The 24,638-nt window shown below is 48.8% G+C and overlaps 1 protein-coding gene across 1 annotated transcript in view; it reads right to left on the bottom strand.

Moving 5' to 3' along the window:
* Positions 1-24,638, bottom strand: part of LOC110485340 (axin-1) — a 38,460-nt gene that overhangs the window by 8,138 nt on the left and 5,684 nt on the right. The window contains exons 4-9 of the mRNA XM_036939863.1: positions 22,145-22,329; positions 17,418-17,558; positions 13,629-13,772; positions 13,338-13,434; positions 12,214-12,351; positions 11,716-12,091 (exon numbers count right to left, since the gene is read on the bottom strand). Coding sequence (XP_036795758.1) covers positions 11,716-12,091; positions 12,214-12,351; positions 13,338-13,434; positions 13,629-13,772; positions 17,418-17,558; positions 22,145-22,329 — 1,081 coding nt within the window. The remainder of the gene's footprint in view (positions 1-11,715; positions 12,092-12,213; positions 12,352-13,337; positions 13,435-13,628; positions 13,773-17,417; positions 17,559-22,144; positions 22,330-24,638) is intronic.

The following is a 24,638-nucleotide window of genomic DNA, read 5'->3' as shown; positions in this document are numbered from 1 at the left end:
CTGCCGCCCCTACACTATAACCACTAGGCTACCTGCCGCCCCTACACTATAACCACTAGGCTACCTGCCGCCCCTACACTCTAACCACTAGGCTACCTGTCGCCCCTACACTCTAACCACTAGGCCACCTGCCGCCCCTACACTCTAAACACTAGGCTACCTGCCGCCCCTACACTCTAACCACTAGGCTACCTGCCGCCCCAACACTCTAACCACTAGGCTACCTGCCGCCCCAACACTCTAACCACTAGGCTACCTGCCGCCCCTACACTCTAACCACTAGGCTACCTGTCGCCCCTACACTCTAACCACTAGACTACCTAACGCCCCTACACTCTAAACACTAGGCTACCTGTCGCCCCTACACTCTAACCACTAGGCTACCTGTCGCCCCTACACTCTAACCACTAGACAACCTGCCGCCCCTACACTCTAAACACTAGGCTACCTGTAGCCCCTACACTCTAACCACTAGGCTACCTGTCGCCCCTACACTCTAACCACTAGGCTACCTGCCGCCCCTACACTCTAACCACTAGGCTACCTGCCGCCCCAACACTCTAACCACTAGACTACCTGCCGCCCCTACACTCTAACCACTAGGCTACCTGTCGCCCCTACACTCTAACCACTAGACTACCTGCCGCCCCTACACTCTAACCACTAGGCTACCTGTCGCCCCTACACTCTAACCACTAGGCTACCTGTCGCCCCTACACTCTAACCACTAGACTACCTGCCGCCCCTACACGCTAAACACTAGGCTACCTGTCACCCCTACACTCTAACCACTAGGCTACCTGTCGCCCCTACACTCTAACCACTAGGCTACCTGTCGCCCCTACACTCTAACCACTAGGCTACCTGTCGCCCCTACACTCTAACCACTAGACTACCTGCCGCCCCTACACTCTAACCACTAGGCTACCTGTCGCCCCTACACTCTAACCACTAGACTACCTGCCGCCCCTACACTCTAAACACTAGGCTACCTGTCGCCCCTACACTCTAAACACTAGGCTACCTGCCGCCCCTACACTATAACTACTAGGCTACCTGCCGCCCCTACACTCTAACCACTAGGCTACCTGCCGCCCCTACACTCTAACCACTAGGCTACCTAACGGCCCTACACTCTAACCACCAGGTTACCTAACGCCCCTACACTCTAACCACTAGGCTACCTGCCGCCCCTACACTCTAACCACTAGGCTACCTGCCGCCCCTACACTCTAACCACTAGGCTACCTGCCGCCCCTACACTCTAACCACTAGGCTACCTGCCGCCCCTACACTCTAACCACTAGGCTACCTGCCGCCCCTACACTCTAACCACTAGGCTACCTGCCGCCTCTACACTCTAACCACCAGGTTACCTAACGCCCCTACACTCTAACCACTAGGCTACCTGTCGCCCCTACACTCTAACCACCAGGTTACCTAACGCCCCTACACTCTAACCACTAGGCTACCTGCCGCCCCTACACTCTAACCACTAGACTACCTAACGCCCCTACACTCTAACCACTAGGCTACCTAACGCCCCTACACTCTAACCACTAGGCTACCTGCCGCCCCTACACTCTAACCACTAGGCTACCTAACGCCCTACACTCTAACCACTAGGCTACCTGCCGCCCCTACACTCTAACCACTAGACTACCTAACGCCCCTACACTCTAACCACTAGGCTACCTAACGCCCCTACACTCTAACCACTAGGCTACCTGTCGCCCCCACACTCTAACCACCAGGTTACCTAAAGCCCCTACACTCTAACCACTAGGCTACCTAACGCCCCTACACTCTAACCACTAGGCTACCTAACGCCCCTACACTCTAACCACTAGGCTACCTGCCGCCCCTACACTCTAACCACTAGGCTACCTAACGCCCTACACTCTAACCACTAGGCTACCTGCCGCCCCTACACTCTAACCACTAGGCTACCTAACGCCCTACACTCTAACCACTAGGCTACCTGTCGCCCTTACACTCTAACCAATAGGCTACCTGTCGCCCCTACACTCTAACCGCTAGACTACCTGCCGCCCCTACACTCTAAACACTAGGCTACCTGTCGCCCCTACACTCTAACCACTAGACTACCTGTCGCCCCTACACTCTAACCACTAGGCTACCTGTCGCCCCTACACTCTAAACACTAGGCTACCTGTCGCCCCTACACTCTAAACACTAGGCTACCTGCCGCCCCTACACTCTAAACACTAGGCTACCTGCCGCCCCTACACTATAACTACTAGGCTACCTGTCGCCCCTACACTCTAACCACTAGGCTACCTGTCGCCCCTACACTCTAACCACCAGGTTACCTAACGCCCCTACACTCTAACCACTAGGCTACCTGCCGCCCCTACACTCTAACCACCAGGCTACCTGTCGCCCCTACACTCTAACCACTAGGCTACCTGCCGCCCCTACACTTTAAACACTAGGCTACCTGCCGCCTCTACACTCTAACCACTAGGCTACCTGCCGCCCCTACACTCTAACCACTAGGCTACCTGCCGCCCCTACACTCTAACCACCAGGCTACCTGTCGCCCCTACACTCTAACCACTAGGCTACCTGCCGCCCCTACACTTTAAACACTAGGCTACCTGCCGCCTCTACACTCTAACCACTAGGCTACCTGCCGCCCCTACACTCTAACCACTAGGCTACCTGCCGCCCCTACACTCTAACCACTAGGCTACCTGTCGCCCCTACACTCTAACCACTAGGCTACCTGCCGCCCCTACACTCTAAACACTAGGCTACCTGTCGCCCCTACACTCTAACCACTAGGCTACCTGTCGCCCCTACACTCTAACCACTAGACTACCTGCCGCCCCTACACTCTAAACACTAGGCTACCTGTCGCCCCTACACTCTAACCACTAGGCTACCCGCCGCCCCTACACTCTAAACACTAGGCTACCCGTCGCCCCTACACTCTAAACACTAGGCTACCCGTCGCCCCTACACTCTAACCACTAGGCTACCTGTCGCCCCTACACTCTAAACACTAGGCTACCTGTCGCCCCTACACTCTAACCACTAGGCTACCTGTCGCCCCTACACTCTAACCACTAGGCTACCTGCCGCCCCTACACTCTAACCACTAGACTACCTAACGCCCCTACACTCTAACCACTAGGCTACCTGTCGCCCCTACACTCTAACCACCAGGTTACCTAACGCCCCTACACTCTAACCACTAGGCTACCTGCCGCCCCTACACTCTAACCACTAGACTACCTAACGCCCCTACACTCTAACCACTAGGCTACCTAACGCCCCTACACTCTAACCACTAGGCTACCTGCCGCCCCTACACTCTAACCACTAGACTACCTAACGCCCCTACACTCTAACCACTAGGCTACCTGCCGCCCCTACACTCTAACCACTAGGCTACCTGCCGCCCCTACACTCTAACCACTAGGCTACCTAACGGCCCTACACTCTAACCACCAGGTTACCTAACGCCCCTACACTCTAACCACTAGGCTACCTAACGGCCCTACACTCTAACCACCAGGTTACCTAACGCCCCTACACTCTAACCACTAGGCTACCTGTCGCCCCTACACTCTAACCACCAGGTTACCTAACGCCCCTACACTCTAACCACTAGGCTACCTGCCGCCCCTACACTCTAACCACTAGACTACCTAACGCCCCTACACTCTAACCACTAGGCTACCTAACGCCCCTACACTCTAACCACTAGGCTACCTGCCGCCCCTACACTCTAACCACTAGGCTACCTAACGCCCTACACTCTAACCACTAGGCTACCTGCCGCCCCTACACTCTAACCACTAGACTACCTAACGCCCCTACACTCTAACCACTAGGCTACCTGTCGCCCCTACACTCTAACCACTAGACTACCTGCCGCCCCTACACTCTAAACACTAGGCTACCTGTCGCCCCTACACTCTAACCACTAGACTACCTGCCGTCCCTACACTCTAAAAACTAGGCTACCTGTCGCCCCTACACTCTAACCACTAGACTACCTGCCGCCCCTACACTCTAAACACTAGGCTACCTGTCGCCCCTACACTCTAACCACTAGGCTACCTGCCGCCCCTACACTCTAAACACTAGGCTACCTGCCCCCCCTACACTATAACCACTAGACTACCTGCCGCCCCTACACTCTAACCACCAGGCTACCTGCCGCCCCTACACTCTAACCACTAGGCTACCTGCCGCCCCAACACTCTAACCACTAGGCTACCTGCCGCCCCTACACTCTAACCACTAGGCTACCTGCCGCCCCTACACTCTAAACACTAGGCTACCTGCCGCCCCTACACTATAACCACTAGGCTACCTGCCGCCCCTACACTCTAACCACCAGGCTACCTGCCGCCCCTACACTCTAACCACTAGGCTACCTGCCGCCCCAACACTCTAACCACTAGGCTACCTGCCGCCCCTACACTATAACCACTAGGCTACCTGCCGCCCCTACACTCTAACCACTAGGCTACCTGTCGCCCCTACACTCTAACCACTAGGCTACCTGCCGCCCCTACACTCTAAACACTAGGCTACCTGCCGCCTCTACACTCTAACCACTAGGCTACCTGCCGCCCCTACACTCTAACCACTAGGCTACCTGCCGCCCCAACACTCTAACCACTAGGCTACCTGCCGCCCCAACACTCTAACCACTAGGCTACCTGCCGCCCCTACACTCTAACCACTAGGCTACCTGTCGCCCCTACACTCTAACCACTAGACTACCTGCCGCCCCTACACTCTAAACACTAGGCTACCTGTCGCCCCTACACTCTAACCACTAGGCTACCTGTCGCCCCTACACTCTAACCACTAGACTACCTGCCTCCCCTACACTCTAAACACTAGGCTACCTGTCGCCCCTACACTCTAACCACTAGGCTACCTGCCGCCCCTACACTCTAAACACTAGGCTACCTGCCGCCCATACACTCTAAACACTAGGCTACCTAACGGCCCTACACTCTAACCACCAGGTTACCTAACGCCCCTACACTCTAACCACTAGGCTACCTGCCGCCCCTACACTCTAACCACTAGACTACCTAACGCCCCTACACTCTAACCACTAGGCTACCTAACGCCCCTACACTCTAACCACTAGGCTACCTGCCGCCCCTACACTCTAACCACTAGGCTACCTAACGCCCTACACTCTAACCACTAGGCTACCTGCCGCCCCTACACTCTAACCACTAGACTACCTAACGCCCCTACACTCTAACCAGTAGGCTACCTAACGGCCCTACACTCTAACCACCAGGTTACCTAACGCCCCTACACTCTAACCACTAGGCTACCTGCCACCCCTACACTCTAACCACCAGGTTACCTAACGCCCCTACACTCTAACCACTAGGCTACCTGTCGCCCCTACACTCTAACCACCAGGTTACCTAACGCCCCTACACTCTAACCACTAGGCTACCTGTCGCCCCTACACTCTAACCACCAGGTTACCTAACGCCCCTACACTCTAACCACTAGGCTACCTGCCGCCCCTACACTCTAACCACTAGGCTACCTGCCACCCCTACACTCAAACCACCAGGTTACCTAACGCCCCTACACTCTAACCACTAGGTTACCTAACGCCTCTACACTCTAACCACTAGGCTACCTGCCGCCCCTACACTCTAACCACTAGGCTACCTAACGGCCCTACACTCTAACCACTAGTCTACCTGCCGCCCCTACACTCTAACCACTAGGCTACCTGCCGCCTCTACACTCTAACCACTATTCTACCTGCCGCCCCTACACTCTAACCACTAGGCTACCTAACGCCCCTACACTCTAACCACTAGGCTACCTGCCACCCCTACACTCTAACCACTAGGCTACCTGCCGCCCCTACACTCTAACCACTAGGCTACCTAACGCCCCTACACTCTAACCACTAGGCTACCTAACGCCCCTACACTCTAACCACTAGGCTACCTAACGCCCCTACACTCTAACCACTAGGCTACCTAACGCCCCTACACTCTAACCACTAGGCTACCGCCCTCAATGTCACGTGGCTAATAAACAAATTATATCTAAATGAAAATAATACAAATCTAAAAACTAACTTCTATTGCCATGACCATTATGTAACAACAGCCCGACATAAACCAACTGATAAAAAACATGGCGCCCTGAAAATATCCTGATAAAAAACATGGCTCCCTGAAAATATCCTGATAAAAAACATGGCGCCCTGAAAATATCCTGATAAAAAACATGGCGCCCTGAAAATATCCTGATAAAAAACATGGCGCCCTGAAAATATCCTGATAAAAAATAAATATTCTATAAATCACATTGGCTCCGCATGGGATGTCTGTGAGGACCTGGAAACACTGTATCAACTATTAACTTCGTCCAGCCCGATCATGCTAACAACCTTACCACACTGTATAAAATATTCTAGGCCCTCAAAGTTTCCCACGCCAGCGAGCTAAGAAGTAATCAGGTAGGTCTATTTTATGACGTTTTCACCGGATCAGAGCATTACACCCCCCCCCCCCCCAACATGCTGAGTGGTTATCGAAAAGGGAGAGAGCTGGTAACATTTTTCAAATAGGCTACATTGAGGGACTATAGTCATTCTCAATGAAGTGAAGAACAAATGACTCTGAGAAGCTCCACAGTGATGCTGCTTTAAGCCAATCAGAAATACAATACCCATTTATATGCCTACATTTGCCTGCAGGCCAGGTAGCCTATAGGACTACTACTATGTGTAATCAGGTAGCCTATAGGACTACTACTATGTGTAATCAGGTAGCCTATAGGACTACTACGATGTGTAATCAGGTAGCCTATAGGACTACTACTATGTGAAATCAGGTAGCCTATAGGACTACTACTATGTGTAATCAGGCCAGGTAGCCTATAGGACTACTACTATGTGTAATCAGGTAGCCTATAGGACTACTACGATGTGTAATCAGGTAGCCTATAGGACTACTACTATGTGAAATCAGGTAACCTATAGGACTACTACTATGTGTAATCAGGCCAGGTAGCCTATTGGACTACTACTATGTGTAATCAGGCCAGGTAGCCTATAGGACTACTACTATTCAGGCCAGGTAGCCTATAGGACTACTATGTGTAATCAGGCCAGGTAGCCTATAGGACTACTACTATTCAGGCCAGGTAGCCTATAGGACTACTACTAATCAGGCCAGGTAGCCTATAGGACTACTACTAATCAGGCCAGGTAGCCTATAGGACTACTACTAATCAGGCCAGGTAGCCTATAGGACTACTACTATTCAGGCCAGGTAGCCTATAGGACTACTACTAATCAGGCCAGGTAGCCTATAGGACTACTACTAATCAGGCCAGGTAGCCTATAGGACTACTATGTGTAATCAGGCCAGGTAGCCTATAGGACTACTTCGATGTGTAACCAGGTAGCCTATAGGACTACTATGTGTAATCAGGCCAGGTAGCCTATAGGACTACTATGTGTAATCAGGCCAGGTAGCCTATAGGACTACTATGTGTAATCAGGTAGCCTATAGGACTACTACTATGTGTAATCAGGTAGCCTATAGGACTACTTCGATGTGTAATCAGGTAGCCTATAGGACTACTACTATGTGTAATCAGGTAGCCTATAGGACTACTTCGATGTGTAATCAGGTAGCCTATAGGACTACTACTATGTGTAATCAGGTAGCCTATAGGACTACTATGTGTAATCAGGCCAGGTAGCCTATAGGACTACTTCGATGTGTAATCAGGTAGCCTATAGGACTACTACTATTCAGGCCAGGTAGCCTATAGGACTACTTCGATGTGTAATCAGGTGTGTGTCGTTACTCAAGATTGACAGGATCGCTACAAACAAAAGACAATGAATTAATTGAGAACTCGTAAATGGAATGAAATAATCCAAAACTAATTTCCTGATAAGTGTAGCCTGTGTGCTCTGTAAACAACATGTCCACCCAAACAACAACAACGGGAAGACTAGAATATTATTGAATGCATTAACAAGAAAACAGGCCTCCGCAATGGACTAGTCCACTCAGACAGGCCTCCGCAATGGACTAGTCCACTCAGACAGGCCTCCGCCAATGGACTAGTCCACTCAGACAGGCCTCCGCATTAGACTAGTCCACCCAGACAGGCCTCCGCAATGGACTAGTCCACTCAGACAGGCCTCCGCAATGGACTAGTCCACTCAGACAGGCCTCCGCAATGGACTAGTCCACCCAGACAGGCCTCCGCATTAGACTAGTCCACCCAGACAGGCCTCCGCATTAGACTAGTCCACTCAGACAGGCCTCCGCCAATGGACTAGTCCACTCAGACAGGCCTCCGCAATGGACTAGTCCACTCAGACAGGCCTCCGCCAATGGACTAGTCCACCCAGACAGGCCTCCGCATTAGACTAGTCCACCCAGACAGGCCTCCGCAATGGACTAGTCCACCCAGACAGGCCTCCGCAATGGACTAGTCCACCCAGACAGGCCTCCGCAATGGACTAGTCCACCCAGACAGGCCTCCGCAATGGACTAGTCCACCCAGACAGGCCTCCGCAATGGACTAGTCCACCCAGACAGGCCTCCGCAATGGACTAGTCCACCCAGACAGGCCTCCGCAATGGACTAGTCCACTCAGACAGGCCTCCGCAATGGACTAGTCCACTCAGACAGGCCTCCGCAATGGACTAGTCCACCCAGACAGGCCTCCGCCAATGGACTAGTCCACCCAGACAGGCCTCCGCAATGGACTAGTCCACCCAGACAGGCCTCCGCATTAGACTAGTCCACCCAGACAGGCCTCCGCATTAGACTAGTCCACCCAGACAGGCCTCCGCATTAGACTAGTCCACTCAGACAGGCCTCCGCAATGGACTAGTCCACCCAGACAGGCCTCCGCAATGGACTAGTCCACCCAGACAGGCCTCCGCAATGGACTAGTCCACCCAGACAGGCCTCCGCCAATGGACTAGTCCACTCAGACAGGCCTCCGCAATGGACTAGTCCACTCAGACAGGCCTCCGCAATGGACTAGTCCACCCAGACAGGCCTCCGCAATGGACTAGTCCACCCAGACAGGCCTCCGCAATGGACTAGTCCACCCAGACAGGCCTCCGTAATGGACTAGTCAACCCAGACAGGCCTCCGCCAATGGACTAGTCCACCCAGACAGGCCTCCGCAATGGACTAGTCCACCCAGACAGGCCTCCGCATTGGACTAGTCCACCCAGACAGGCCTCCGCAATGGACTAGTCCACCCAGACAGGCCTCCGCCATGGACTAGTCCACCCAGACAGGCCTCCGCATTAGACTAGTCCACCCAGACAGGCCTCCGCCATGGACTAGTCCACCCAGACAGGCCTCCGCCATGGACTAGTCCACCCAGACAGGCCTCCGCAATGGACTAGTCCACCCAGACAGGCCTCCGCAATGGACTAGTCCACCCAGACAGGCCTCCGTAATGGACTAGTCCACCCAGACAGGCCTCCGCATTGGACTAGTCCACCCAGACAGGCCTCCGCAATGGACTAGTCCACCCAGACAGGCCTCCGCCATGGACTAGTCCACCCAGACAGGCCTCCGCATTAGACTAGTCCACCCAGACAGGCCTCCGCCATGGACTAGTCCACCCAGACAGGCCTCCGCCATGGACTAGTCCACCCAGACAGGCCTCCGCAATGGACTAGTCCACCCAGACAGGCCTCCGCAATGGACTAATCCACCCAGACAGGCCTCCGCATTAGACTAGTCCACCCAGACAGGCCTCCGCATTAGACTAGTCCACCCAGACAGGCCTCCGCAATGGACTAGTCCACCCAGACAGGCCTCCGCCATGGACTAGTCCACCCAGACAGGCCTCCGCATTAGACTAGTCCACCCAGACAGGCCTCCGCCATGGACTAGTCCACCCAGACAGGCCTCCGCATTAGACTAGTCCACCCAGACAGGCCTCCGCCATGGACTAGTCCACCCAGACAGGCCTCCGCATTAGACTAGTCCACCCAGACAGGCCTCCGCAATGGACTAGTCAATCAATCAAATGTATTTATAAAGCCCTTCTTACATCAGCTGATATCTCAAAGTGCTGTACAGAAACCCAGCCTAAAGCCCCAAACAGCAAGCAATGCAGGTGTAGAAGCACGGTGGCTAAGAAAAACTCCCTAGAAAGGCCAGAACCTAGGAAGAAACCTAGAGAGGAACCAGGCTCTGAGGGGTGGCTAGGAGAAACTCCCTAGAAAGGCCAGAACCTAGGAAGAAACCTAGAGAGGAACCAGGCTCTGAGGGGTGGCTAGGAGAAACTCCCTAGAAAGGCAGGAACCGAGGAAGAAACCTAGAGAGGAACCAGGCTCTGAGGGGTGGCCAGTCATCTCTTCTGTCCACTAAGACAGGTGTGAATCAGACAGGCGTGAATCAGACAGGCGTGAATTAGACAGGCGTGAATCAGACAGGCGTGAATCAGACAGGCGTGAATCAGACAGGTGTGAATCAGACAGGTGTGAATCAGACAGGCGTGAATCAGACAGGCGTGAATCAGACAGGCGTGAATCAGACAGGCGTGAATCAGACAGGCGTGAATCAGACAGGCGTGAATCAGACAGGCGTGAATCAGACAGGTGTGAATCAGACAGGCGTGAATCAGACAGGCGTGAATCAGACAGGTGTGAATCAGACAGGCGTGAATCAGACAGGCGTGAATCAGACAGGTGTGAATCAGACAGGTGTGAATCAGACAGGTGTCTTGTGTGCCATACATTTGATTTTTTTATATATATTTGTCACTGCTCGACTAAAAAAAATCTCGACCAACAGCCTATCGACCAGTCGACTAAATGGGGTCTGCCCTAATTGAGACTAACCCGGATAAACAAAGACAACACTAGAAGAGGTTTATCATTGAGACTAACCTGGATAAATAAAGACAACAACACTAGAAGAGGTTTATCATTGAGACTAACCTGGATAAATAACACTAGAAGAGGTTTATCATTGAGACTAACCTGGATAAATAAAGACAACAACACTAGAAGAGGTTTATCATTGAGACTAACCTGGATAAATAACACTAGAAGAGGTTTATCATTGAGACTAACCTGGATAAATAAAGACAACAACACTAGAAGAGGTTTATCATTGAGACTAACCTGGATAAATAACACTAGAAGAGGTTTATCATTGAGACTAACCTGGATAAATAAAGACATCAACACTAGAAGAGGTTTATCATTGAGACTAACCTGGATAAATAAAGACAACAACACTAGAAGAGGTTTATCATTGAGACTAACCTGGATAAATAACACTAGAAGAGGTTTATCATTGAGACTAACCTGGATAAATAAAGACATCAACACTAGAAGAGGTTTATCATTGAGACTAACCTGGATAAATAAAGACATCAACACTAGAAGAGGTTTATCATTGAGACTAACCTGGATAAATAAAGACATCAACACTAGAAGAGGTTTATCATTGAGACTAACCTGGATAAATAAAGACAACACTAGAAGAGGTTTATCATTGAGACTAACCTGGATAAATAACACTAGAAGAGGTTTATCATTGAGACTAACCTGGATAAATAAAGACATCAACACTAGAAGAGGTTTATCATTGAGACTAACCTGGATAAATAACACTAGAAGATGTTTATCATTGAGACTAACCTGGATAAATAAAGACAACATCAACATACCTGCTCCCATCCCCACTGGGTCCCCTCCCTTGGCTCCTGGCTTGTGACCTTTCACCCCTGGAGGCCACTGGGTTCTCCCAGAGTGAGGTGGAGGGTACACCCCTCCGTCGGGGGAGCGGGACTTGGGCGAGTGTCTCCCGGTGCCTGGTGACTGACACCCCGGCGTCTCCATCACTCTCTGCACGTGTTCGTCCAAGATGGCCTCCGGGTTCTCCTCGTGCGCGTCCTGTAGCGCCAGAACACCGTTGTACGAGGTCTCTGAATAACGGGACCCGTAGTGGGGGAAGAGGGACGAGGTGGAGGGGGGGAGGGGCTTGTTGCCGTAGGGGGGGAGGGAGTTTACCATGGAGACGTCGGCGTCGTCACCCTCCTCCTCCTATCACAGAGCAGGAAAGGAAAGAAGGGGCGGGGTTAGAGGAGAAGCAGGTTAATGTGTGGGATGATTACCATCCAAACCACGCCACAGATACGTCACACACACACCCTCCCAGTACGTACCAGCCTGACCCTCTTCAGTCTCTCCTCCAGTCTCTCCTGTGCTTCTCTCCCTCTCAGAACTGCCTCCAGTCGACTGATGAGGTCAACAGCGAACCTCTCCGGCTCAACGTGGACATCCTTTGGCACACGGTACGTACGCTAGACACAGAACATCTCTCAGATCAACATCATTCACCTGGTCTACTGTTAGGACCACAGAACATCTCTCAGATCAACATCATTCACCTGGTCTACTGATAGGACCACAGAACATCTATCAGGACCACAGAACATCTATCAGATCAACATCATTCACCTGGTCTACTGTTAGGACCACAGAACATCTCTCAGATCAACATCATTCACCTGGTCTACTGATAGGACCACAGAACATCTCTCAGATCAACATCATTCACCTGGTCTACTGTTAGGACCACAGAACATCTCTCAGATCAACATCATTCACCTGGTCTACTGTTAGGACCACAGAACATCTATCAGGACCACAGAACATCTCTCAGATCAACATCATTCACCTGGTCTACTGTTAGGACCACAGAACATCTATCAGGACCACAGAACATCTATCAGATCAACATCATTCACCTGGTCTACTGTTAGGACCACAGAACATCTCTCAGATCAACATCATTCACCTGGTCTACTGTTAGGACCACAGAACATCTATCAGATCAACATCATTCACCTGGTCTACTGTTAGGACCACAGAACATCTCTCAGATCAACATCATTCACCTGGTCTACTGATAGGACCACAGCCGGCACCAGATAGAGACCACATTCATTCTACTGGAACAGTGAAACTATTTAGTATGTCAAATATTTAGTATTGAGGGTGTATACTTACAGGTATATGAGGTAGGGTATGAGGTAGTGTGTAGTGTGTATTCTACTTACAGGTATATGAGGTAGTGTGTATACTACTTACAGGTATATGAGGTAGGGTATGAGGTAGTGTGTATACTACTTACAGGTATATGAGGTAGGGTAGAAAGTAGGTTAGGAGGTAGTGTGTAGACTACTTACAGGTATATGAGGTAGGGTATAAAGTAGGTTAGGAGGTAGTGTGTATACTACTTACAGGTATTTGAGGTAGGGTGTGAGGTAGTGTGTATTCTACTTACAGGTATATGAGGTAGGGGCACACGTCCGTTGGCTTTGGCACTTTCATGCATCTCTCTACGATGCTGTTTACGATACCGGTAGGGTGGAACACCATCCCTGCAACACACACACACACACACACACACGTTAGTATTCAGAAGAATGTGTTTCAGTGTGTTTGTGCAAAAAGTCCATGACAGTGCATGTGTGAGAGATAGAGGATGTGTGTGTGTGTGTGTGTGTGTGTGTGTGTATACTCACACACTGCTGTCGGTCAGTGAGAGTGTGTGTGTGTGTGTGTGTATACTCACACACTGCTGTCGGTCAGTGAGAGTGTGTCGCCGTCGGAGACGCTGGACAAGCTCTGCTGTTCACTGTCGTTAGCGCTGGTTGCCGGGGCGCGAGCAGAACCCATGTTCACGTAGTAGGGGTTAACCACCGGCTCTCTGCATGGTCTGAGGTCACACACACACACACACACACACACACACACACACACAGAATGTATTCAGACCCCTTCACATTTTCCACATTTTGTTACGTTACAGCCTTATTCTACAATTGATTAAATAACCAAATTCTCATCAATCTACACATAATATCCCATAATGACAAAAGCAAAAACAGGATTTTATAGAAATATTTGCAAAAAATATAAATACTGTACTTAGATAAGTATTCAGACCCTTTGCTATGACAGGTTGAAATTGAGCTCAGGTGCATCTTGTTTCCATTGATCATCTTTGACATGTTTCTACATTAGAGTCCACCCGTGGTAAATTCAATTGATTGGACATGATTTGGAAAGGGACACACCTGTCTATATAAGGTCCCACAGTTGACAGTGCATGTCAGAGCAAATACCAAGCCATGAGGTCGAAGGAATTGTCAGCAGATCTCCGAAACAGGATTTCTGGGGAAGGGTACCAAAAAATGTCTGCAGCAATGAAGGTCCCCAAGAACACAGTGGCCTCCATCATTCATAAATGGAAGAAGTTTGGAACCACCAAGACTCTTCCTAGAACTGGCCACCCGGCCAAACTGAGCAATCAGTGGAGAAGGGCCTTGGTCAGGGAGGTGACCAAGAACCCGATGATCACTCTGACAGCGCTCCAGAGGTCCTTGGTGGAGATGGGAGAACCTTCCAGAAGGACAACCATCTCTGCAGCACTCCACCAATCAGGCCTTTATGGTAGAGTGGCCAGACAGAAGCCACTCCTGAGTAAAAGGAACATGACAGCCCGCTTGGAGTTCGCCAAAAGGCACCTAAAGACTCGTAGACAATGAGAAACAAGATTCTCTGGTCTGATGAAATCAAGATTGAACTCTTTGGCCTGAATGCCAAGTGTCACATCTGGAGGAAACCTGGCACCATCCCTACGGTGAAGCATAGTGGTGGCAGCATCATGCTGTGGGGATGTTTTTCAGTGGCAGGGACTGGGAGACTAGTCAGGATCGAGGGAAAGATGAACACAGTAAAGTACAGAGAGACCCTTGATCAAAACCTGCTCCAGAGCGCTCAGGACCTCAGACTGGGGCGAAGGTTCACCTTCCAACAGGATAACGACCCTAAGCACACAGCCAAGACAACACAGGAGTGCCTTCGGGATAAGTATCTGAATGTCCTTGAGTGGCCCAGACAGAGCCCAGACTTGAACCCGATCGAACATCTCTGGAGAGACCTGAAAATAGCTGTGCAGCAACGCTCCCCATCCAACCTGACAGAACTTGAGAGGAATGTGAGAAACTCCCCAAATACAGGTGTGCCAAGCTTGTAGCGTCATACCCAAGAAGACTGGAGGCTGTAATCGCTGCCAAAGGTGCTTCAACAAAGTACTGAGTAAAGGGTCTTAATACTTATGTAAATGTCATAGTCTTTTATTTTTAATAAATGTTTTTAAAAAAAGAAAAACTTTTTGCTTTGTCATTATGGAGTACTGTGATGTCATCATGGACTATTGTGATGTCATTATGGAGTACTGTGATGTCATCATGGAGTATTGTGATGTCATTATGGAGTACTGTGATGTCATTATGGAGTACTGTGTGTAGATTGTGTGTAATATATATATATATATATATATATTCCCTCATCAGACAACACTAGAGCTATGATGATACCAGTATCTCAATATTTTTTCCAAAACAGGAAGCAGATCAAACTCGTATGTTAATTATTGAAGCAAAATCTTTGTCAGATGAACGTGACTCTGGATGACAGCATGATGATGATGTCCGTTTCCAACATGATGGCTGTTCTCCTAGAGAGGTTACATCCGCTTCGTGTTTTGTTGCCTTGCCGCGCGATGCTGGCATCCTCCCGGCGATACGGGCATCCTCCCGGCGATACGGGCATCCTCCCGGCGATACGGGTATCATCCCAGCGATACGGGCATCCTCCCGGCGATACGGGCATCCTCCCGGCGATACGGGTATCATCCCAGCGTAGGACGCGTACAAACCCACAGAGATTCTCTACAGGCACAACTGCATAGCAACCACTCGGACAAATACTAAACACTGTCAACTGCATAGCAACCACTCGGACAAATACTAAACACTGTCAACTGCATAGCAACCACTCAGACAAATACTAAACACTGTCAACTGCATAGCAACCACTCGGACAAATACTAAACACTGTCAACTGCATAGCAACCACTCGGACAAATACTAAACACTGTCAACTGCATAGCAACCACTCAGACAAATACTAAACACTGTCAACTGCATAGCAACCACTCAGACAAATACTAAACACTCAACTGCATAGCAACCACTCGGACAAATATTAAAACACTGTCAACTGCATAACAACCACTCAGACAAATACTAAACACTGTCAACTGCATAGCAACCACTCAGACAAATACTAAACACTGTCAACTGCATAGCAACCACTCGGACAAATACTAAACACTGTCAACTGCATAGCAACCACTCGGACAAATACTAAACACTGTCAACTGCATAGCAACCACTCAGACAAATACTAAACACTGTCAACTGCATAGCAACCACTCGGACAAATACTAAACACTGTCAACTGCATAGCAACCACTCAGACAAATACTAAACACTGTCAACTGCATAGCAACCACTCGGACAAATACTAAACACTGTCAACTGCATAGCAACCACTCAGACAAATACTAAACACTGTCAACTGAATAGCAACCACTCAGACAAATACTAAACACTGTCAACTGCATAGCAACCACTAGGACAAATACTAAACACTGTCAACTGCATAGCAACCACTAGGACAAATACTAAACACTGTCAACTGCATAGCAACCACTCGGACAAATACTAAACACTGTCAACTGCATAGCAACCACTCGGACAAATACTAAACACTGTCAACTGCATAGCAACCACTCAGACAAATACTAAACACTGTCAACTGCATAGCAACCACTCGGACAAATACTAAACACTGTCAACTGCATAGCAACCACTCAGACAAATACTAAACACTGTCAACTGCATAGCAACCACTCAGACAAATACTAAACACTGTCAACTGCATAGCAACCACTAGGACAAATACTAAACACTGTCAACTGCATAGCAACCACTCGGACAAATACTAAACACTGTCAACTGCATAGCAACCACTCGGACAAATACTAAACACTGTCAACTGCATAGCAACCACTCAGACAAATACTAAACACTCAACTGCATAGCAACCACTCGGACAAATACTAAACACTGTCAACTGCATAGCAACCACTAGGACAAATACTAAACACTGTCAACTGCATAGCAACCACTAGGACAAATACTAAACACTGTCAACTGCATAGCAACCACTCGGACAAATACTAAACACTGTCAACTGCATAGCAACCACTCAGACAAATACTAAACACTGTCAACTGCATAGCAACCACTCGGACAAATACTAAACACTGTCAACTGCATAGCAACCACTCGGACAAATACTAAACACTCAACTGCATAGCAACCACTCGGACAAATACTAAACACTGTCATGAATTTCACACAATCAGGCGCAAACACACACACACACACACACATCCATACACACACATCCACACACATGTCCATAAACACGCTCTCTGGACTCCTACCTGTACTCTCGGCTTTCCCCTGCTCTCCAATTGGTCGACACTCTGTGAGGAGCCGTCTCCATTAGCAACCTCTGGGTCAGCCTGCTGGCCTGCGTATCCCCGCTCTCCTCTTCTTCCTCCTCCTCTTCCTCCTCCCGGCACCTGAAACACAACCACCTTAATTCACCAAGCTACATTCACATGGACCAGGAGTTTAACCAGGGGCCTGTTGCACAAAAGTAGAATTAAGACATCCGGGATAAATGACTCAGCTGAGCTCAATGAAGCCAAAACATGTGCGTCCAGGCTTAATTGGTTGCACAAAGACCAAGCCAGGATGAGCAGACACGGATTCATTAAGCCAGGTGAAACCAATCCTGGATAGGTGCGCGCTCACGGCTCACTCAAATAGACCCCGCCACAGATCACAGATTAACTGATTTACCATGGCAACTAGAGCCGCGTACTTTTCCCCGTCGGAAGCACAAATCCTCATGGAGGCATACGAGGAGGTAAAAGATATAATTAAGAAGAAAGGCAACACCGCCACAGTGATAAAGCAAAGAGAAAAAGCGTGGCAAAGTATTGCAGACCGCCTGAATGCGTAAGTAGTGCACAATTACACACTCACCGCTCCGCTGAAACATCACAATTACAATTCAAATATTTAATTCACATCTCCAAAAATGCAGTTGTACTGTAATTATGAAACGGTTAAATTTTTTATTGAAATGCACTGCAGATATGAGTGAAATTGTGTAAAGTAACTCCATCACACTGTATAAAGCTATGATAAAATTTTTGATATTTTTACTGAAAACAAGACAAAAATACCAAGTAATTTTTTGCAGTGTGACTCCATTAAGTGTGTGTGTGTGTGTGTGTGTGTGTGTGTGTGTGTGTGTAGATTAAACATGAACGGGCCAAAACGGACATGGCAGCAGGTCAAAATCAAATACAAGAACATTCTGCAGAATGGTATGGTCCCTGACTAATATTTAACAAAGCACAAGCATATATTGTACCCAGAAGGTGCCTGCTCACACATTGTCTGTACTGTTTTAGCAGTGAAAAAGAATACCCACAGACAAGGCACGGGTGGTGGGTCACCAAAGGCTGACCTTACCCCAGCAGAGGACATGGCCTTGGAGCTAAATAAAGGCAGGCCCGTCTTAGAGGGGATCCCTGGGGGGAAAGAGACGAGCATAGGTTCCTCCCAAGATGCCACCCGCTTCATTCAAGGTATGTCCTTCCATCTCTACATGGGATACAACCACATTCATATTGAATCAATTTGGACTGTCTGACTTTGGTTTACCTATTGCCTTGCAGTGTCTGGCAGCACTGTGTTCCTGTTAGAGCCACCAGCACAAGCACCAGACGATGCTGATCCAGTGAGTACTCCATCAAAGGCATACTGTAGGCCTGGCATGTCTTGTCTACTAGCTTCAATATGAATCCGATTAAATGTGATAGGGTGAAGGCCCCAGTGCAGCAGCAACAGCACATGATGGAGACGATGATGAGGAGGAGACCATCTCTCTGGATTCCAGAAGGCATGAGGTATCATGTTAAGACTGTGAAAGTACTATTTACTCTACAATGGTGAGGAGTCCTCATCAAAATCAAAAAATCTAATTTCTTTTACAGGACCCAGATGCTATACAGTGGGAAAACCAGCCTGGCAACATAGTGCGTATTAATAAAAGGACACCACATCCTGCCAAATTCCAGCTGCGCTAATTGTATTGTGTTCACAGAGCTCACAAGCTATCAGAAAGTTGTATGGCAACCACCTCCGGTGCCAAATAGAACTGGCAGACATAGACATTCAGTACAAGAAGAAAAAGATGGAAAATCTTGCACTGGAGTTCGAAATAAAAAAGAGGACAATTAGGAAACTGGACCTTGAAATAAAAAAACTTGAGAGGGAGGTGAGATATGCCTTCAATGTACACTGTATGCTAACTGTAACACAAATGTATTAATCATTATTTTTCTTTCTTCCCCCAGCTCCAAGAAGATGACACAGCTCAAAATAAAAATTAGGTATATTCTCGTAAAGTCAAGTGAGCCATGACATATGAGCTCTTATTGTGAGCACACAGGACGGTGGCATCTTTCTAAGGTTTTTTTTATTTTCCCAGCAATCAGTACAACCAAGTCATCGTTATAAGGCATCGCCCTCTTTTGCCCACCCCCCCCAGCACCAGGTGTGGCCACTAGCCTATATGAAGGCCCAAAATTGTGTGTTCCTTTCTGCTCTGACAATGGCATGCCCATTCGTGCGAGATGTGGTGGATGAAGAAGCACTTGTGCTGAGGAGAGCCTTCAGGTGAGAAAGGGTCTTCAGGGACCGGTTGGACCCACTGGCCTTCCCTGATGACCATCTATATGAAAGATACAGGTTTTCTGCAGATGGCATCAGGTATCTATGCAGACTACTGGGTCCCAGGATTAAGCACCGCACTGCACGGAGCCATGCACTGAGTGTGGAGCAAATGGTTTGTGTGGCCTTGCGCTTTTTTGCTAGTGGAGCCTTCCTGTACTCAGTGGGGGATGCAGAACAGCTGAACAAGGCCACAATTTGCCGCACAATAAGGAGTGTGTGTCTGGCTATCAAAGCATTAGCAGATGTCTTCATCTCCTTCCCTGGCCACAGAAGACTCTGTGACATCAAAGAGGAGTTCTATAGGATTGCAGGTAAGAGGATCTACAAATTACAGGACAACTGTTAACACATAGTAGGATACTCATTACTTTGTGTGACAGGTTTCCCCAATGTCATTGGTGCAGTGGACTGCACACACATAAGGATAAAAGCCCCCTCAGGTGCCCATGAGGCCGATTTTGTGAATAGGAAATCCTTTCACAGCATTAATGTTCAGGTGAACATAACTTTTTGATATTGTCCATTGACGAACACTCTGCATTGCCAGTGATGTGCATTGATTGGTGTAATATTCCTCATCTTATGATTTCAGATGGTCTGCAATGCTGACTGTGTGATCAGCAATGTTGTGGCAAAATGGCCTGGCTCAGTCCATGACTCCAGAATCTTTCGGGCCTCTGAAATCTATCAGTGCCTATCACAAGGTAAGCCACACAACCCCTATTTATAACCATCATGGCTGTGTCAAGAATATCACTGTGTTTATGAGGTAGTAATGATGAGATTTTGTGTTGACAGGTGAATTCTCTGGTGTGTTGCTGCCAGCCTTTTCTCCTGACACCTTTCACAGACCCCCAGGAAGCACAGCAGGCCTACAACCATGCCCATGCCAGGACCAGGGCCAGAGTTGAAATGACCTTTGGCCTCCTGAAGGCATGCTTTCACTGCCTTCACAAATTAAGGGTCAGCCCTGTTAGGGCATGTGATATTACTGTGGCTTGTGCTGTCCTCCACAATGTGGCCTGCCTGAGGAAGGAGAGGGCCCCCAGAGTGCCACCAGCCATGGACTGGGACAATCCGGCAATCTTCCCTGATGACGACAGTGGTCGGCTGCTGAGGGACCAATAGGTGTTGAATTATTTTAGTTAGTATGTGTGCTTTCAATTTTGGTTAAATATGTCCTGCGGTGGCAGAGGAATTTGGGTTTTTTTGGGTTCGTTTTTTGACGAATTTGGCCTCTTATGATGTTTGTGCGGTATACTGTGTGTAATACAAGGCTGCAGGGAGGCTACTGCATCCATTCATTTGTCTGTTCAGTTGATGTGTATGGATTTGTCCTGCATTTATTTTAGTGTGCAGACATGCAGGGTGTGTTATACACATTCAAAGGTCTGTATATGTATCATTTTGTATAATATGCTTAGATTCTGTGCTTTCCATCTTGTAGAGTCACTGTGACTTCAGTTTTGAAAGGAGCTGATGGTTTACCTGCTTTGTTTTGTCCTTATTCAATAAAGGAACATAATGTTACACATTGTGTTTTTATATTCATATGGAATGTGTATTTGTTTATATGACAGAGTACTAGGGCCACACTGAAGAAAAAGGATAAAGTCATAAATTTATGAGGCTGGTTCTTTCTGCAGAAAAGCTACATATTGTTTTTACAGTTTTGATACTTATGACAATGTGATACTTAATATTCTGGCACATCAGCATGTCTTTGTTTATGAAACCATACTGAAGTACAATTTCACGAAATGCCCCACATCTGTCATTTTAACAACTGTCCTCCTTTAAAACAACTGGTTACAATATTATGACTTGTGTTTTTTTCCCCTCTGTGGCCCTAATATTCTAGCATTTTATATATAGCCTTATAGTCTATGGGAAACTGTAAATTATCTAATGATAGCAACATCATCTAAAAATCATTTTTTATCCAAAATCATTGAAATTAATGATCACAAACGTTTAAATAACAGTGGGTCTAGTTATATGTGATAACAATGTATAGTGAGCAGTGAAATAACTATTGGTTTCCATTTGTGGTGACTGCTGACTGACATTAGGGATGAGATTAAATAGATCCTGGAATTTAGCCTGGTCTGGAGCAGGCTAGCGCCACAGAATAAATCTCCATGGTAATTTATACCATAACATATCCTCCTGCCCCCTATCCATCTTTAGTGCAACCGGATTACGGATCAATTGAGCCAGGATCACCAAGATATCCTGGCTTAATCCCTTATCCTAGTTTTGTGCAACAGGCCCCTGGTGACATGGTGCTGACAACAACAACACAATACAGACAAGAATACACGCAGACTCTAGACACACAGAGAGACACACACACCTCCACTCTACGTCCTCTGTGAGGGTGGGCAGGTAGCCGGGCTGCCCGGGACCCGATGAGGAGCTGTGGTCGCTGGGTGGTTTGGGGCTCTCTTCCCCTGCCTGGGTGTACTCCAGGTAGGTGTCTGACTTCAGGAACAGAGGGTAGGTGTTCTCCTCCATAGTGCTCTGAATCTCCGTCTGGGCCTGGGAGAGGGACAACTTCGCTTCAGTACAAAGTTTCAAAAACGTTATTGTTCATTCGGGCTATAAAACAAAAGAAAAAACAAAAGTGAGACTAAAAATGAGGGAAGCTGGGTTCTCTACCAGCAGCAACACAGAGAGAGGGAAGCTGGGTTCTCTACCAGCAGCAACACAGAGAGAGGGAAGCTGGGTTCTCTACCAGCAGCAACACAGAGAGAGGGAAGCTGGGTTCTCTACCAGCAGCAACACAGAGAGAGGGAAGCTGGGTTCTCTACCAGCAGCAACACAGAGAGAGGGAAGCTGGGTCCTCTACCAGCAGCAACACAGAGAGAGGGAAGCTGGGTTCTCTACCAGCAACAACACAGAGAGAGGGAAGCTGGGTTCTCTACCAGCAGCAACACAGAGAGAGGGAAGCTGGGTTCTCTACCAGCAGCAACACAGAGAGAGGGAAGCTGGGTTCTCTACCAGCAGCAACACAGAGAGAGGGAAGCTGGGTTCTCTACCAGCAGCAACACAGAGAGAGGGAAGCTGGGTTCTCTACCAGCAGCAACAGAGAGAGAGGGAAGCTGGGTTCTCTACCAGCAGCAACACAGAGAGAGGGAAGCTGGGTTCTCTACCAGCAGCAACACAGAGAGAGGGAAGCTGGGTTCTCTACCAGCAGCAACACAGAGAGAGGGAAGCTGGGTCCTCTACCAGCAGCAACACAGAGAGAGGGAAGCTGGGTTCTCTACCAGCAACAACACAGAGAGAGGGAAGCTGGGTTCTCTACCAGCAGCAACACAGAGAGAGGGAAGCTGGGTTCTCTACCAGCAGCAACAGAGAGAGAGGGAAGCTGGGTTCTCTACCAGCAGCAACACAGAGAGAGGGAAGCTGGGTTCTCTACCAGCAGCAACAGAGAGAGAGGGAAGCTGGGTTCTCTAACAGCAGCAACACAGAGAGAGGGAAGCTGGGTTCTCTACCAGCAGCAACACAGAGAGAGGGAAGCTGGGTTCTCTACCAGCAGCAACACAGAGAGAGGGAAGCTGGGTCCTCTACCAGCAGCAACACAGAGAAAGGGAAGCTGGGTTCTCTACCAGCAGCAACACAGAGAGAGGGAAGCTGGGTTCTCTACCAGCAGCAACACAGAGAGAGGTGAGCTGGGTTCTCTACCAGCAGCAACACAGAGAGGTGAGCTGGGTTCTCTACCAGCAGCAACACAGAGAGAGGGAAGCTGGGTTCTCTACCAGCAGCAACACAGAGAGAGGGAAGCTGGGTTCTCTACCAGCAGCAACACAGAGAGAGGGAAGCTGGGTTCTCTACCAGCAGCAACACAGAGAGAGGGAAGCTGGGTTCTCTACCAGCAGCAACACAGAGAAGTGAGCTGGGTTCTCTACCAGCAGCAACACAGAGAGGGAAGCTGGGTTCCACACCAGCAGCAACAGAGAGAGGGAAGCTGGGTTCACTACCAGCAGCAACACAGAGAGGGAAGCTGGGTTCTCTACCAGCAGCAACACAGAGAGGGAAGCTGGGTTCACTACCAGCAGCAACACAGAGAGGGAAGCTGGGTTCTCTACCAGCAGCAACACAGAGAGGGAAGCTGGGTTCCACACCAGCAGCAACAGAGAGAGGGAAGCTGGGTTCTCTACCAGCAGCAACACACAGTTGTTGGTTATGTACAAGCTACCAACACAACCAGCCCTTGTCCACAACTGGTCATGAAAATATGTTCTCAATAAAATGTCAATGAATGTATATGTGTCCTGATTCCTGTGTCTCCCGAGAGGAGGATATTAACAACGTGTTCTCAACCATCTGCCTGGTCAGTGAAAGGATATTAACAACGTGTTCTCAACCATCTGCCTGGTCAGTGAAAGGATATTAACAACGTGCTCTCAACCATCTGCCTGGTCAGTGAAAGGATATTAACAACGTGTTCTCAACCATCTGCCTGGTCAGTGAAAGGATATTAACAACGTGTTCTCAACCATCTGCCTGGTCAGTGAAAGGATATTAACAACGTGTTCTCAACCATCTGCCTGGTCAGTGAAAGGATATTAACAACGTGTTCTCAACCATCTGCCTGGTCAGTGAAAGGATATTAACAACGTGTTCTCAACCATCTGCCTGGTCAGTGAAAGGATATTAACAACGTGTTCTCAACCATCTGCCTGGTCAGTGAAAGGATATTAACAACGTGTTCTCAACCATCTGCCTGTTCAGTGAAAGGATATTAACAACGTGTTCTCAACCATCTGCCTGTTCAGTGAAAGGATATTAACAACGTGTTCTCAACCATCTGCCTGGTCAGTGAAAGGATATTAACAACGTGTTCT

The sequence above is a fragment of the Oncorhynchus mykiss genome, chromosome 13 (assembly GCF_013265735.2).
Source record: "Oncorhynchus mykiss isolate Arlee chromosome 13, USDA_OmykA_1.1, whole genome shotgun sequence".
In the NCBI taxonomy this organism is placed as follows: Eukaryota; Metazoa; Chordata; class Actinopteri; order Salmoniformes; family Salmonidae; genus Oncorhynchus; species Oncorhynchus mykiss.
Note: the sequence above shows the minus strand (reverse complement) of the source record. Positions and strands in the feature narration are given on the sequence as shown.